Source organism: Serpula lacrymans, assembly GCF_000218685.1.
Source record: "Serpula lacrymans var. lacrymans S7.9 unplaced genomic scaffold SERLAscaffold_1, whole genome shotgun sequence".
Classification (NCBI taxonomy): domain Eukaryota; kingdom Fungi; phylum Basidiomycota; class Agaricomycetes; order Boletales; family Serpulaceae; genus Serpula; species Serpula lacrymans.
Window position 1 is genome coordinate 660,925 of NW_006763290.1, and position 17,599 is coordinate 678,523.

The 17,599-nt window shown below is 40.7% G+C and overlaps 2 protein-coding genes across 2 annotated transcripts; both read right to left on the minus strand.

Annotated features, from left to right (window-relative positions):
- Positions 1 to 6,167: 6,167 nt before the first annotated feature.
- Positions 6,168 to 6,601, minus strand: SERLADRAFT_431728 (uncharacterized protein; the record flags this gene model as incomplete). Its single annotated transcript, XM_007312065.1, has 2 exons — positions 6,168 to 6,405; positions 6,453 to 6,601. The coding sequence occupies 2 exons, from the start codon at positions 6,599 to 6,601 to the stop codon at positions 6,168 to 6,170; spliced, it is 387 nt and encodes a 128-aa protein (XP_007312127.1).
- A 7,659-nt stretch (positions 6,602 to 14,260) lies between these two features.
- Positions 14,261 to 14,776, minus strand: SERLADRAFT_431731 (uncharacterized protein; the record flags this gene model as incomplete). Its single annotated transcript, XM_007312066.1, has 1 exon — positions 14,261 to 14,776. The coding sequence occupies one exon, from the start codon at positions 14,774 to 14,776 to the stop codon at positions 14,261 to 14,263; it is 516 nt and encodes a 171-aa protein (XP_007312128.1).
- Positions 14,777 to 17,599: the final 2,823 nt, after the last annotated feature.

Genomic DNA, 17,599 nt, shown 5'->3' on the forward strand with positions numbered 1-17,599 from the left:
AAAGGCCAAATATCACTCAATTTGACCTACTCCCACATCCAAGGGTCCTCCCACTCCATACCCTCATGCTATACCACCTCCTGCCATCCGACAGTCTATCAAAAACCAAAGTATGGAAGCTAAAGTGTTCAATCTACGGACTTAAGCAAGCTGGCTGAGCTAGGTACACCAAAATCCAATCAGAGTTCAAATGCCTAGGATTCACTCAATGCAAATCAGACCATGCAATGTTCCACAAGAGGCACAACAAGACTTATGTCATAGTGGCAATATATGTCAACATCAAGCTGCTAATCTCAAATCACCTGAATGCAATAAAGCAACTTAAGGCTGAACTGAGCCAGACATATGAAATGACAGATCTAGGAGAAGCCCACTGGATCCTCAACATAGAGACCATTTGAGACAGCCCGAACTGGAGCATCAAATTGTCCCGGTGTCAGTATATCAACTCCGTACTAGGTCAGTTTGGAATGGCTGAATATAGGCCTGTAGTCACTCCTATGGAACCAAATGCCAAATTGGTTAAACTGGCTGAACCTGAAATCAATGTAAAGGACTACCAAAGAGCATTAGGATCACTCATGTACGCTATGCTGAGTACAAGACCAGATCTGGCCTATGCAGTAGGTATTCTGAGCAAGCACAGAGCAACACCAGGTTCATCTCACGGGAATGCAATGAAACACATTTACACGTACCTGAAAGGTACTACTAATTCTTCTCTGTTGAATGGACCTGCAAATGCAAATAAAAACCTTACTGGTTACATTGATGCCAATTTGGGTGCAAACATAAATGATAGGCAATCCATATCTGGTTTTGTTTACTTGCTGTATCACAGGGGGAAAACCCAAATTTTGCCTTGAATAAAATGCCCATCAAAGTATGTGCAAAGACAAAATATAAACATAGTTTTTTCCTAGATAAAATAGCAATAAAATTTGAAACTACTGCCTGAATTTACTGATTTTATCTCAACATGCAACCATGAAAAACATATAACCCCAATTTGTTATTTTCTGACAATAAAATTCTATCTATAGTATTAAGTCATTTTAATTATTCCCAATATGTTGCTACATTTATTCTACTGAGAAAATAGTGACAAAAAAGCAACTAAATCCAGGGTTTATCTCCTCATAACAATAAAAATCTTCTTTTTTTTTCTTCACAATATTTTTTCACCCAAAATTTGGAACTTATAGCCAGAAAAAATAACTATTACATTGTCAATTTAAAATAAAATGTAATGAGACAAAATAGGTTAAATGTAGATCTGTTTATCTAATAATGTTATATTGGAATCAACTTGTATTTTACCTTGCAAAATTGTATTGAATTTTATCAACTTGAGGATCCAATAAACATTACTGCCACATTCCAAAAGTAGTCCTACTTTTTCTTCTTTTTCCCCTGTAACGACCAAAGTTTGTATACTCTGGCGCACAACAAGACAGGCAGTGAGTGGTGAGTGGAGGAGAGGATAACCTCCCTTATGGTAGGACCAAGTTTGTTATGGGTAAACAACAGGAGGACTTGCTGAGGAGTCTCCTTGATCTATTGGGGTTTGTATACATCTACAGACTATTTGTACATGTGTACTATATAGTTGATGAAAGCAGTGGCTGATGATGTTATAGGGCACAGCCCATGTGACCAGCTCCACTGCGTGAGAGACTTGTAGCTAAGAATAAATAAAAGCAGTGCAGCGCAAGAAAGTGGAGTTTGAATGAAATGGAAAGTGCCACATGGCACAGTGAGTGAAAACTACAAAAGAAAGTTAAAGTGGAGAATGAAATTTAAAGGTCCAAAAATTGTGTATCATAACACTACCCTTTTAAGGCTCAACTTCCAGGCAAGACCAAGTACCAGAGGTAGTGGATAAATTTTTGGGCATAGGGAATTAAAAAGGGTTAAATACATGCCTCCAAGCTTCCTAGGAGCCGAGGGATTCTTGGGATAAAATTCTCAAACAGCATTGTGGGAATTTTCCAGATGGGCTTCTGGTTCCCATGTTTTGGCCTCATCTCCATAGCCTTTCCATAGGGCTAGGAACTCTAATTTTCCACACTTCAAGAGTGCGTCCACCACCTGTTCAACTTCAGATTCTTTTTCACCTTCCTGGGTGACTACAACCGGTCCGGGCTGGTATATGTGCTATCCTGGCAGTGGCCCTTTGTAGGGTTTCACATAGCTAATGTTGACGGTAGGTTCTACCTTCATTTGTTTGGGGAATTCCAGCTCCACTGTGTTGGGTTTGACTCCCTTAATCCAATAAGGACCAATCCACTATTTGGTCAGTTTTCTAGACTGCCAATCTTTTAAATTTGAGTGGTCGGTATCCAACCAGACCAGGTCTCTGACCTTGGAGTCAGGGGTCTTAGATCGTCCACACTCTGCCCTGTCTTTTATCTGCTCTACATTTTTGAATAGCGCCTTGCATGTTTCATCTAAGACAGACTTTATACCCTTGACAATGCTCCTGGCAGCCGCATTCTTGCTTTTGACAGGTCCTACACCTATTCTGGGGAGGTATGATCTTGTAACCTCAAATGGTGCCTTCCCTGTAGCTGATGACTATTTGATATTGTACAAGAACTGGGCTATCTTGAGCCACTTGGCCCAATCTGTCTGTCTGTCATTGATAAATATATGGAGGTATTGCTTCAATTCCTGATTGAGCCTCTCCATTTGTCCATCTGTTTGTGGATGGAACACCGTTGATAACTTAGGTTTGATGCCCAGCATCCAGCATAGTTCTTTTGTAAATTCACTAGTAAATTGGGGCCCCCTATCAGAGATAACCGTTTCTGGTAACCCATGGATAGACCATACAAAATCTTTAAATAAGTTTGCCATACCTGCGGCTGTAATAGTTTTATTTGTGGGAATAAATACCACTTCTTTGGAGAAGCAATCTACCATCACCATTACTGAATTATACCCATTTGACTCGGGTAGATCCGTTGTGAAATCAACCGATATATCCTGCCAGGAACCAGCTGGTATTGGATTTGGCATAATTTTAGTGACAGGTGGTTGATGCAAGTTCTTTGCCATGGGACATCTCAGTCAGGATTTTACATATTCCTGTACATCTTTGACCATGCCAGGCCACATGTAGTTTCTGGAGATCAACTCCATTGTTCATTGCCATCAAGGTGCGCCTTCTCTTCTGATGAGATGGATGTCCTTCTTGAAGACTTCTAGAAGATTGGAGTCCTGCCCAATTCAAACATTGGCAACCCTGGATTGATCTATCAGGGTGACACCTTTGTTGTCATCTTTGATGCTGATGGCATAATCCTCTCTTCTAGATAAAGCATCTACTTTTCCCATAGAAGTACCAGGCTTATGAATTAATTTATAATTAAACCTTGACAAGTATACTGCATATTGGGCCTGTCTTTGCTTCAAGTCTTTAGCCGTTATAAATACTCCAGAATTTTATGATTGGTCCATATTCCAAACTGGTGCCTAGCACCTTCTAAGTAATGCCGCCAGTGCTCTAGTACTCTAATAATGTCTAGCATCCTCTTGTCATATATTTGATAGTTGCACTCTGTAGGCTGCAAACTATGCAATAAATAGGCACAAGGCCTCCAAAGATTGTCAGGGCATTTGATTGATAAAACAGCCCCAGTAGCAAAATCAGAAGAGTCGGTTTCCAGCCATAACTCTTTGTCTAATTCTGGAAATGCTAATATGGGCACTGTTGTAAATGCCTGTTTAAGCTTATCAAAACCTTCTTGTTGTTTGGCACCCCAGTGCCAAACAACATCCTTTTTAGTGAGATTGTTCAATGGTATTGTTATCTTTGCAAAGTTTTCAACAAGCCTTTGGTAGAAGTTGCCTAAGCCAAGAAAGGCCCTAACTCCTTTGACGCAAGTAGGTTCAGGCCAATCCAATATAGCTTGAACTTTCTTAGGATCCATCCTGATTCTGTTTTGGCCTATGATCATACCAAGGAAGTCTACTTCCTTTAATTTAAAATTACATTTTTCAGGTTTGACAAATAGGTCCCATTCATGTAAGCATCAAAGGACTTATTGCACGATCCTGTCATGCTCAGCCTCATCGTCCGACTTTGTAAATATTAATAAATTGTCAATGTAAATGACAACACAGTTTTCCATATCCGCAAAGATCTCATTCATCATGCTCTAAAAAGTTGCCGGTGAATTGGTCAACCCAAAGAACATGATGAGGGGTTTGAAGGATCCTTGGTGGTACGTGAATATGGCCTTCCAAGCATCTTCTTCTTTGATGCGTACATTATTGTACCCCCATCTGAGGTCCATCTTTGTCAAGATCTTGGCACCAGCCAATTTGTCTACTGGCTGACTGATCAAAGACAGCAGATACACATTTTTAACCATGTACTCATTTAAGTAATAATAGTCCATAATTATATGCTTTTTACCATCCTTTTTGGGAACAAAAAACACCAGGGACATTATAGGGCTCTTAGAAGGTCTGATGTATCCTTTTTGGGCTGTTTATCTATGAAACTAGAAACCTTATCTCTTTCTGGTGCAGAAAGGGAATTATGTGTCCCTTTTGGGGTTTGAAGGTGTTCTTCAAATCTATAGCATGGTCCCAAGGCTTGACTTCTGGGAAGCGTTCAGATTTATGTTTAAAAAAGACTTTCCAAAAGTCATGATACTCTGCGGAAGAGGTACCAGCCTCTTAATTTCTTTCTCAGGCTTCACCTCAATATTCCCATCATCAATCTTATCCAAAGATTTGAGTTTAGCATAAATGTGACCAGTGTTTATCCTTTCATCAAGCTCAGTTTGACAGACATGACTCAGCTTATCCAAGTCATCACACTCCTGAGGGCAATGTGACAATGTGACAACCCCTGTCTGCCAGTCAATCTCAGGATTGTGTTTAAATAGCCAGGTCCAGCCTAAGATTAAATAACTCTTCCCTAGTTGGGTAGCTTTGGCAGTAACTCGTTCCCTGTGTCCTTGATACTCAACGACAAAAAAAATTTGTGCGTCATGCAGTCACCCGTGTTAAGTATACTGTCAATGTTATATACAGGAATAGATACATTCAATTTTACAAGGGGGAGTCTGACTTGCTCTGCCCAGACCTGATCTACAAAGATGCCATTAGTGTCTGAATCAAGCAGTGCGCTGGTTGGGTGTACTATGCCCCGGGTAAGGTTTTCCACACCAACATCTAAATGGATCTCTCTTTGAAATATATATGTGTGCATCAACTCACACCTTGGGATTTTGTTGGAAAGTGGCTTTGAAGAAGAAGAAGAAGTAACATCAAAAGAAAAATGTTTTTCTACTTTAGGTTTTTTTATATTTATATTTATCATTTTACCAGAATCAAACACCCTTGTATTTGTCTCGCCAGGGCCACACTCCTGGAGAGACGCTGGTGCAGCGGTAGTATCATAAATACTACAATTGCATTTTCAAATACAAGTACATACTTCAGATAACAGATTCAGAAATTTATTTACAAAATGGGGAGCCACCCCCTTTCCTTTATTGCTCGTGCAACACCCAGGAGCAGGGGCCACCTTGTTGTGGTTTACTTCATTGTTAATAGGAGCAAAGGCACCCAAGTGACCTAGACTCTGAACTCTTTTCAATGAGTTTTCATTTCAGCAATCTGTTGGTTGTAAAAGAAGGCTCGGATTTTGTCGTACAAACAACTGGTCACAGTATTGAGCCAATCATCCGGCTTTTCAGTTTTTAACTGGTGCAACTGGCACCCTTGGTTATTTTTTTTGCTGGGCAGCTTGCACCCCATTTCTACAGTCTCGGGACATGTGTCCCTCCTGGCTGGCCACAGTTGTAACAGTTGTCTTTGAATCTGCACATCTGTCCGCCTTGTCCCACGCTGATATCCATAAGAGCACCCTGTCCTGGCTGTAGCCCAAACGGCTTGAACCCGTGAGAGTGATTATGATTTTGGTTTGATGACCCAGGGTGCCTCTGGGAATAGTTGTTTTTGGTGGTGGACCCGTCACCTAATTGCATTTCGTAGAGCTCCATGGCCCTACCAATTTTGCGAACCTCTTCTGCTGCTTGCAAGAGGTTCTCATTTCTCATATCTTGCAGATAAAGCTGTTCTGCAATGTAGGGGTTCACATTGCGTTCTAGCAGTTCTACTGTGTATTCATTACCTAGACCCCCTTAGATGGAGAGGGCCAGAATCCAGGTTAAGAAATCATCTGTCCTCATGTTTCCTTGTTTGAAGGAGCGGATTGGTTGATGTGCCCAGTCACGCCCAGCTTGGGGTTTGAAATATTTTTCAATCTCCCCTTTGAGATCGTCCCAGGTAGGCCAGTGATTTGCAGTGTAACACTCCTGGAGTCTAACTTGGGTGTATTGACCCACCACAGGTCTTTGAGTCTTGACAGCACTGCTGTCACTATTTAAAAATCATCGGCAAATGTGTCCCAGTTTGCCTTGATCCACCATTCAGCAAATCTTGCTTGGTCTCCCTCAAAAGTGCCAGGGTCAGCAACAGTCTTGACTTTCTTGTTGGACTTCCGCTCAACTACTTTAGGGGGGTTTGTCTGAAGCTCGCTGAGTTGCATGGTTAATGACATAATCTGTGCACGCATGTTGTGCAACAAAGTGTTGACATTGGGTTGTGGTTGTGACAACATGTTGACTTGTTCTCTTTGTAAATGTAAAAGATGTAACTGAGGGTCCCCGCTTGCTATCTGCGGATCTACCTCTTCCCAGCTGAGTAATGGGTCTCAATCCCCAACTACCCACACTATAGTATTTGAAAAAGTATATAAAAAGGTAACAGTAATAAACCCTGGTCCAAACAGTTGTCAGGGGGTGGTCCACTTGTTAAGCTGTCAACCCTTCTCCAACTGGCGGAGGCAAGTGCTTGGCCTGGTCAGAGGAACATGAAGAAGAATTTTTGTATGTAGATCTAATCAACAATAGTTCCACACTACTGCTGAGCTATAGTGCTCCCCTTAATACTGGGGGCCATGTAATATTTGATTCAATCTTCCTAGTACCTTGTCCTAAGGAGCTTGCCTGCAGGATTGGGACACACACTTTGTTTGCGCAGATAGCAAAAGCTCAATGCCTTCTGGCACCAAAGTCTTACTGTTCAAAAGATTCCACTTAGCCTTGTGGTCCGGGTTTTCACAATGTGCGAGAGAGTAAAAAAGCAAGTCCTAATGTAACAACCAAAGCTTGTATACTCTGGTGCACAAGGAAGACAGGCAGAGAGGGGTGAGGGAAGGAGAGGGTAATCTCCCTTAGGGTAGGACCAAGTTTGTTATGGGTAAATAATAGGAGGACTTGCTGAGGAGTTATCTCCTTGATCTATTGGGGTATTTATACTACTACAGACTATTTGTACATGTGTACTATACAGTTGATAAAGGCAGTGGCTGATAATGTTATCGGGTGTAGCCCGTGTGGCCAGCTCCACTGTGTGAGAGACTTTGTAGCTAAGAATAAAGAAAAGCAGTGCAGTGTGAGAAAGTGGAGTTTGAATGAAATGGAAAGTGCCACATGGCACAGTGTGTGAAAACTACAAAAGAAAGTTAAAGTGGAGAAATAAATTTAAAGGTCCACAAATTGTGTATTGTAACATCAGTGGCTCTGTCAAACACTAAAACTGAATATGTTGCAGCATCAGATGCAACTTTTCACCAACGCACCAAGCACACAGACATCAGACACCACTTTATCTGAGAGAGACTAGAAGGAGGGGATATTAGTCTTGAATATGTACCAACTGGAGAGCAAGTTGTGGATGTGCTAACAAAGGGACTACAATATTTAAAGCACAAGATATTTATTTTATCTATGACTTTAAAGTAACTATGCCCTTGTTGAGTGGGGGTGTTGTTTTTTATCAGTTCTTTTGTTTCTTGAAGCAACTCTAGCATAGGCAAGTGGTTACATAATACTGTGTTTATATTTAGCCACACAGCATGTTGCCACCTCAGTTCTCAACTATTTGGACTGAGGTAAGCAACATGTTTGTTTCTCTCCTATATACAGTTTTACTTACAGTCTATTAGTCTTCTGTTTATTAGAATTATAGATAGCTTTCAAAAGATGCCATTTTTGGAATTGATTGTGGAAATTTTCAAATTATGTTCAAAGCCTGGATATTTTTTATGTTTTTGTTGAATTGACTAAAGTGGCTGAAGAAGATAAGATGGTAATTTTGTCAATTGAAAAACTATTCCAGAGCATGTTTTGAGGATATTGGTAGGTGGGGTAGATAATAGTAGAAATTTTTGATAGCTTTCCAAAGATGCCACTTTTTCTTGTCTTGTGAACCATGCAATCATTTGAGGACACTCATTCCTATGATTACATGCTCTCCAAGCATTTTTGGCCATGTTAACATAAAAATGTTTAAACATCTCAGTGTTGTAATTGTCAGTGGTCCCAAACCACCTGATTAAGTTGACATAATATATAATATAGAAGAGAGTGAATATTAGCGATATTGAAATCTTCCCTGACTCCAAATGGTACAAATATAAACTTGTTTTGATGGAACATTGCAATAGCTTTTGAGAGATATCCCAAAGTAGTGTCACTATGGGTGAGATATTGAGCTATATATACTGTTTAACGTCCAGGAGTGATCTGATGGAATTATTGCTTCCTTGGGTAATTTGCCAATGAGACAGCCCAAAAGGATTTTGGCCATGTCTTTATGTTTACTGCCTGATATCTGAGATAATGAAGATATTTTGTTCTTGAAATGTCAAGTGCCATAGGAGGGTGGGAGGTACTATATCCTTTGATCTAATTCTTCAGCTCTGAAGAGTTCTTGGCACCATTTTATGATATATTTGACAACTCCTTGGTAAAGCCGATACCAAACATCTGGTGTCATGGAACAATGGATATCAGTGTAAGGAAAGCCTTCCCAGAAATGCTCAATACAGGATACATCCTTCTCCATGCATGTCTTATAGGACAAAAATACTGAATCTGCTACCTTGGCTGTATAAATGGTGTTACAACCAAAGTTTTGGTACTCTGGTGCACAGAGAAGTCAAGCAGGAAGAGCGAGTGAAGGAGTGGGTAAACTCCCTGAAGGTAGGACCAAATTAGTTGATGGTAATCAATAGGAGGACTTGCTGAGGAGTCTCCTTGATTTTATTAGAGTATATATACTATTACAGAGTGTTTGTACATGTGTACTATACAGTTGCTAAGGGTGGTGGCTGATGATGTCATAGGGTGCAGCCCTTGTGACCAGCTCCACCATATGAGAGAGTTGTATCTAAAAAATAAGAGAAAGCAGTGCAGCACGAGAAAGTAAAAATATAAGTGGAGTTTGAAAATGGAGGAAAGTTCCACATTGCACAAGTGTCTAAAAAGGAAAGAAAGTTGAAGTGAAGACTGAAAGTTAGAAGTCCAAATATTGTGTATTGTAATAAATGGCATCCTAGGTTCTAATAGGTATCCTTTCATCTCCAGGCTCCCTGTTCTCTAGCATGCAATGGCATTTGGAACATGTCCCATACTTTGAGCACAAAATAAGGCATTGTTCAGAGTAATTAGCCACGTAGCAAGCCACAACAGGATGGACCCTTCTAGCAGACGAGGTCCAGCCCGTGGCTCTGCCACTGGTGCAATGTTTTTGTGATATAATAAATAATAATATCACTGTTAAGTGATCAGAATGTTAAGTAAACTTATGCTGTCTGTAATATATGTTAAGTCTTTGAATCCTATGATGCATGTTTGACTTGCAGTTTTGTTGTTGAATGTCCTTATAAGCCTGCCCTAAACTTGTGCACAGTATACTAAATTCAAGCAGATAGTTCATTGAACCTTTACAAACATCAACATATATTGTAACGTAAAAAGTCTATGGTATTACATTGATAAATTGATGAGAAATAAAAAAAGAGACTCCAGAAATGGTAAAGGATGAAATATGATCTGAGAATAAAACACTTTAGTAAAGAGGGTGAGAATTGGGGAAAAATCTACTTGCCAGTCACAGATAAAGCCAGTCAGAATTTCGGGATACACCACATTGACAGCATGTCTGTCATTTGAACCATGTGGAAATAGCACTTTTATTCTCTCTCCTGAAGTGCAGCGAGACAATGCAACATAAAGTTGCCCATGTGAAAACACTGGAACACGTAAATCCAGCCCAACCTATGTCATTGATTGACCTTGAGACTTGTTGATGGTCATGGCAAAGGCAACACGGACAGGGAATTGACGACGTGATAACTTGATGGGCAATTCTTCTGATGAAGGTTCCAATGTGAGGCGTGGAATAAATGTTATCTTTCCTGCATGTTTTCCTCCCAAAACACGGCACTTCAATACTCTTCTCTTCATCTCTATCAAAATCATGCGTGTTCTATTACAGAGTCCATTTAGGGGATCAACATTGCGGAGGAGCATAAGTGGACATCCGGCTTTAAGTTTGAGTTGCGCTTCAGGAAGGCCAGATACTTGCAAGGAGTTCAAGAATTCCACAGGATAATTTTCATGCCCCTCTCCAACCACTTTATCAATTGACAGAGCTACTAACTCTTCTCCAGGGAATTTTGTGAGGATTGCTGAATTAAGGTCACTAATGGCATCATTTTTTGTAGAGAGGATGGTGTGGTGGAGGAAATAATGGTCATCTTGGTCTCCATTTGCAATTCCAGGATAGGTAGTGTCAACTAATGAGTCTATGCTGTTTTCTGGCATAAGCATGTTGGCGGGAAGCTCAATAGTTCCATCTCCTGCAATTCCACAACCACCACCAATATCCAGGAGCCAGCTATCAAAGGCTTCAATTTCTGGAGTACGGTCCAGGCACATGTTCTGTGTGAAATAACAGATATGGATATTTGTCCACAGTTGTGACCTTCTAAGAAAGGCAGAAATAATGTATTGCCTTGACCCTCTTGGAATAACAGGTGTTGTTTGGTGGAAGTCCCCTCCAAAGACCATTATAATGCCTCCAAATGGAAGTTGATTATCCAAAATGTCCCGCAATGTATGATCTAATGCTTTAATCCCATAACAGTGTTGCATTGGCGCTTCATCCCAGACAATATCTCTGGTATGTCTCAATACCTCATGGAGGTCAGAGTTTTTTGGAATCCTGCATGTGGATGTTTCATGTACAGGAATAGGGATTCAATCTCAGAGGATGCTACACATAAAGCAACATTATGATTATCTCTTGCTCAAGCAGCAGCAGCAATTGTATTACAGATATATGTTTTTCCCTTACCTTCAGCACTGTGAATAAAGAAAGTTGTTTCCTCATTATGGTGGATTGACTGCATAATGGTATCAAAAGCATTCTGCTGCTCTTGATTGAGCCTCTCTACATTATCTTCAACCTCCAAAGTAAGATCAGATCTGTCATAATTTTGCTGCTCGTGGAGAAGATGGTTTGCAATGATAGGCTCCCATTGTTGCTGAGGAAAAGGCATTGGTGGGAAGTTTGAATAACACTTGTTGGCTTGAGTAAGTATGGATTCCAGCAAGAATAGTCCATAATCATAAATCTGGTCTTCTGAAGGTTGGGCAATCCCTCTTTGAAGAAGGCAGTGGTGTAAATCATCACAAATCTTGTGTTTGTGCCGGTTCCAAAGGTTTGCAGGCTCATTTGGGAGACATTGCAGTAAGATAACTGCAAAGAGAGCACAGAGTTCAGGGCCTGTCTGCATATCTCCTGCTTCTGCCAAACACTGATCCCATTCACCATCATCTTCTAACAGGCCACGTGCAGCACATGCAGCTTTGTAAGTTGGATGTAAAACCCCATCAAATGTGCACAAATCTTCCCAACTCTCTGCTCCAAGGACCACACTGAGCAGTGTACGGAGGTAGAAGCACTCCCCTTGGCTTGGATGGACAAACATCATTCTCCCTATAGCAAATTGTTGTTTTCTTGGAGTCCATTTTTTAGCACCTTTGTTCCAGACAAAGTATTGAGGATAATCCTAATAAGGTATGTGACGGCCTTCAGGGTGATCTTTATTGGCAGTGAACCATTCTGTGAGTTGAGTCTTTGATGTACGGTTGTTATTGATTATATTCTCTGCATCATCATGGGCATTGAAGAATACAGTTTGCTGATCCTTTAAGTGAATGGGAAGGCGCAACACCGTTGGTTTTTCTTCATGCACAGGGAACTCCAAGAGATACCAGCATGCTTCCACAGGACCAATATAGCGACCATTAATATATTCCTGAATCTCATCCCTCGGCTGCCTTGCATCTCCATGCACAATTCCTACATCTGCACCTTGTCCTCCCACCACAACTGAAGCTCGATCATGGCCCTTGTAAATATATTTATGAATATATTTGACGGCTTTAACAGATGCACAGATTTCAACATTGATGTGACAGTCATATTTGGCAGAGAGGCATTATAAGGGACGACATCACGGTTATCAAAAACATGACCACTTGGAGCTGTATAAGTTCTTGCATTGTCAGGCCTTGCATATTCTGGATAACCACCATCACCAAATCTGGTTTCAGCACAAAACTCTTTGCAATAGCACTTTGAGCATGCTCTATTCTTCATGCACCGGGCTCCAGGGTGCTCAGGTCCACATGGACCGTGCATCATACACTTCGTGACCATTGAATATAACTTTGGTTGTGTGACAGGATCAGGAATTTGAGCAGAGACAACAGAGTCAACCTGGGTGGCATCACGGATTTTATATTGATCTTCCAAGAATATGAGAAGATGTATGTGTGGCAAACCCCGCTTTTGGTATTCCACAGTGTAAACAGATCCTATCTTTGACTTCCTTCAACAGTGCCTTCTTTTTCTGATAGAAGACACGTGCAACAATGTCAGGACGGTCTGCAGCAGTCTGTTTCTTGTAGGCATATTGGGGTCATCATCTACTTCACCGGCATTGTTGTATTCCAGCAAAGCCTCTTGAATTTCAGGCCAGTTGGTGTTTACTGTCATTGTAAGAAAAATATCGGGTTTATGGCAGTGGCGACATATAGCCATGGAGTCCTGGAAGAGCTGGTACATGTGCTGTGTACTACCAGAATGAGAAGATGGTAGGATAATGTTCTGGCCCTGTTGACCCAAATCTATTTCCCCATCATTTTGATCCATAGCGTCTTTAACACCTTGGTAAAGATCTGCCCTTATGTCTTTTTGATGATGACGGACCCACTTCAATTCACTTTCTTCTGTGGAAGCCCATGCATCAATGCAATACTCCTGAAGTAGTTTTCCACCATAGAAAAGATTAGATTGATCGGTTCTTCGGGGATGGAGACGGTATACATAATAACACCGCTGGGAGACATATTCACTGCGTATATTTCCATCAGCATTTTGAATGAACCGTATGGTCCTATGCCACCCTTGTTCTCCAAAGGGAAATAGGAGGACATAATGCAGAGGTGAAAAAAGGGGGTGCAAATAGCTGATATGCTTGGGACCACCACCATGGTCAAATTGCTTCAACTGCAAAACAATATCACGGTGCTCATCAACATTTTGTTCTCCATCTCCAGGGATAACAGCAGCAACTTCATCTGCAGTAGGAATATTATAACGACTTTGGTCCAGAGTTTGATCAAGAGCTATATGGGCTGTTATGTTGGTACTTTCTGCTTCAGGCTTTTTCATGATGATCTGATAAGCTTGCTTGTACAAAGGGATGAATAGATTGAATGGATTGAATTGCTCCAGGGTATCCTGGATCTCCGGCATGGTTGCTGGTGTAGTGCCATGCCCTCAATTATTCTCATTACATAAATAAAATAAAAAGGGCAGTCTGTAGGTTGTGAATATAAAGCTGGCCAAAAGAGGGAGTTTTATCTCCAGGTGGATAGAATGCGCTGATGCTATGATGAAGGCCTCCATGGATACGGAAACTATAAGGTCCTGCAGCACTTGTGACAGCATGGTCTATCTTGACACCCAAAGATGTAAATGCAAAGGCATTGGTGTATGAGCAAACTTTGTCGTGGAATTCACGTGCAGTAATGTCAATCCCACGGAACAGACAGTGTAGTGCAGCAGGTGCTTCCTGGAAAGGATCCAGCCTAACTTGACCTTGAAGGCAGCACACACCAAATTTTGGATGGATTCTGGAGGAACTTGTGAGTCTCTTGGTATCCCAGTGTAATGCTCCACAATTACGGCACTCTACTTCCATGTTGCATAAAGTATGACGGTATAGAGGCTCTACATATGGTTGTAGGGCCTCCTGGTGTATCACCTGTGCTTGGCGGCGGTTGGCAATATTTTGTTTGTTTGCAAGTTGTTAAGGCCTTGGCATCCTTGGTGCATTTCTGGCAGCTACCGGTTCATTTAAGTCCCCGCCTTGGTCTACAGCATCCCTGGCAGCCCTGTGAGCCTGATTTGCTAGCTCATCTTCCCTCCTTTCAAGCTCTTCTTGAGCAGCTCTTTGGGTTCTAATGAGTTGCTGAGCATGTAGCTCTTCATAACGCAGATCAGCATGCTGAGAATGCTGCTGTACCTGTAGTCTAATTGCCTCCTGACGTTCAATTTCTCTTTCCTGGTGATCCTCAGCCAACTGCTGTTCCTGCCTTTGGAGCTGTATTGCTTCCTGGCATTGAATCATCTGATCCTCAGCCTGCTCCTGCCTCCGTAGTCTATTACGCCGTTGATTAACCCGTTCTGCATGTCGGTTTTGAAACCCATCTAATAGCCTTTCATTGTAGTCAACACCATGGGTAGCAAGCAACTGGTTACCCTGCCTCATTTGAAAAGGGGGCTGCAATTGAGGGTATGCAGGTCCAGCTAATGGCTGAGGCATGTGATTATCATGCAAAGGTCCTCCAAAATTTGGTTGCACAATATTGATATTTCTCAAATCTCTACGGTCCAAGAGGTGCTCTCGTCGCACACTTGGTGATGTCATCTGTTGATGACGTTGTATACAATCTCTATTGCAATGTTCACCATGTTCTCGTTCAGGTGTCTGTGGAATATGTCTATAAATGACATCAATATATCAGTTAGTGGTTAATGACACATTAACAATGCTATACATACTGCATATTTGAATTGGTCATATTCATATTTATGTATTTGCTATATGCACTGGTTTGTTGATAATTTGGGCTTCTGTAATCAATGTGTCAGTTTTAATTGAATCAACACCATAAACTGTTATAAACTCACATTGTGTAAGCTGTGTTTTTATGTATGGGGAAGGGTCTTTGACTTTATTTTTATGCACACCACAGTGTGGTCAATAATGGCCATTAATTTTTGTAATGCAAAATGTGCAAATTCTCGACAACAATTTGTTTTGTGTGTAGGGCCAGACCATTTCCCCACATAGTAGGAAAAGAGGTTTGTTTGGTTGAGTTCTGTCACATCGTGCCACAGGCATGAGTTTTGGTGTCCACTATATTGTGTTTTGTAGTAAAAACGATTAAGCGTGAGAATTTTCAATGTGGCTACAATTTTCACTACAAATTGTTGAATGTCCTTATAAGCGCGAGAATTTTCAACGTGGCTACAATTTTCACTACAATTGTTGAATGTTCTTATAAGTGTGATCAGTGTGGCTACGATTTTCACTGCGTTCACTACTACTGCACTGCTGCTCCTGTGTTGCCACAAAAACCACGCAAGCAAAACTAAGTGAAATAATTGACGCAATGTGGCTCGCACGCAGCATTTGGGACCACTGTCCCCTTTGTTATAGATTCATCTCTACCTGTTATTTCAATCCCCTCCTTTCCTGCCTTAATGAGAGGCTCTAGGATCATACACATAAATGAGTGGAACAGCCTTTGAATTCATATAGATTTCTCTGTGGCAGTTGGACCCTCCTTAGAAAGCTTAGTGACAGAGTAATAACCTATCAAAATACAAGCATACTAAGATGGGTTGCATCTGATAGCCTTGGATAAATTGCATAAAGTAGGTATGTACTTTTGTCACCTGAAAATTATGTTAATTGAGTTTTGTCTGTTGCAATTATAATAGGGGCCACTAATGTACCATCTAGAAGGAGTGCCTGAAGTTTGGGACTGAATCAGGAACTGGGAAAGAATTACATAAATGGAATTGCAACAAACCTGTACAAAATGCCACCATTTTCCTGTCCACATATCATTATGCTTACAATTGATATACCAGCACCTACTTACACTTCACTTTTTTACTTTTACTTTTCATTTTCCAAGTGACATGACTGATCACGTGAACATTGACTTTACTTTACATTTTGGACTTTTCATAGTCACATAACCAATCATGTGACACATCACCTGACCAGTGTCTAGACTCATCATGTGACCAGTCACATGCTAGACATCGGACTTTGAACTTTATTTACAACTGTACAGTCACTCATGTATTTCAGTATATATACTGGAGCAATACATGGGAAGAGACTCAGCAAGTCCTCTTCTGGTGTATACCAACATTAGTATGCCAACCTCCCTCCTTTGATAGGTTGTACACTTCCCTTTCCTCCATAGAGTTGTTGTTGTGGTTGTGCTCCATTGCCCCAAGACTGTGTCTTGTTGGTGTTGTCACAATTATAATGCCTCTCCTCCTTGCTTGCATTCATGAAAATCTTCTTGGGCTTGTACATAATATTCTTGGCATGTGAAGGATTTCCCATTAAAGTGGATATGGAATTAAGGGGGTTCAGTATTGAATCAAATGTATTTCATTAGGTCAATCATAGAATATAGACATTTCGTGTGCCAAGTTACTCTTTCAGAAATTTATTTGTCTACAACCTTGAATAAACCACGAGTATTGTGATATGATAATCCTAACTTATCTATGAACTACCAAAATAATGTCAGAAGTTTTAATTCACTGGGTGCATAGCCAAATATATCCATGAGAAAAATGTGGAAAAAAAGCTTGAAAAAAAATATACTTTTTTCAAGATATTTCTCCCATAACATTTTTTTTGTTTTTCAAATGGAAGTGTTCAGCATTTGGTCAAACTCCTGCTGATGCCTCCCACTCACTTCAGCCTCCAAATCTATCAAATGCTGAACACTTCTATTTGAAAAACAAAAAAAATATTATGGGAGAAATATCTTGAAAAAAGTATATTTTTTTACAAGCTTTTTTTCCACATTTTTCTCATGGATATATTTGGCTATGCACCCAGTGATTGGAGTAATAGGATAGAGCACAAACTCCAGGTATATCTAACAGCCTATCCAGTGAATTCTTTCCAATACCTTCTCTCACAGCCCACTGTGCAAATTTCCAGTCCAATTCAGTCTTGAATAGTTCCCATTTATTTGGATGGGCATCAACATCCATTGCATCCGCATCATCTGCATTATTATGACCATATAAATCCCTCCATTTCTGGTGGATATCCATGTCTATCCTTGTTATCCTCCCTGCCATCTCATTTACTTCCACCATTTTATCATCATCACTGTCCATCCCATCAAATGGCAAGTGGTCCCTATGCAATGATGGGCCAGCCTGAGCTTTTCCATCTCCTAAAACAGTATTTTCATAGGTGTGGGATGATTGCAAGTCTGGAATGAATCTAAAGTTATAATAACACCAACAAGATTCTATCTTAGGGCACTAGAGTACAACACTACTACAATTCAATGGGGGAAAGGGAAGTGTACAACCT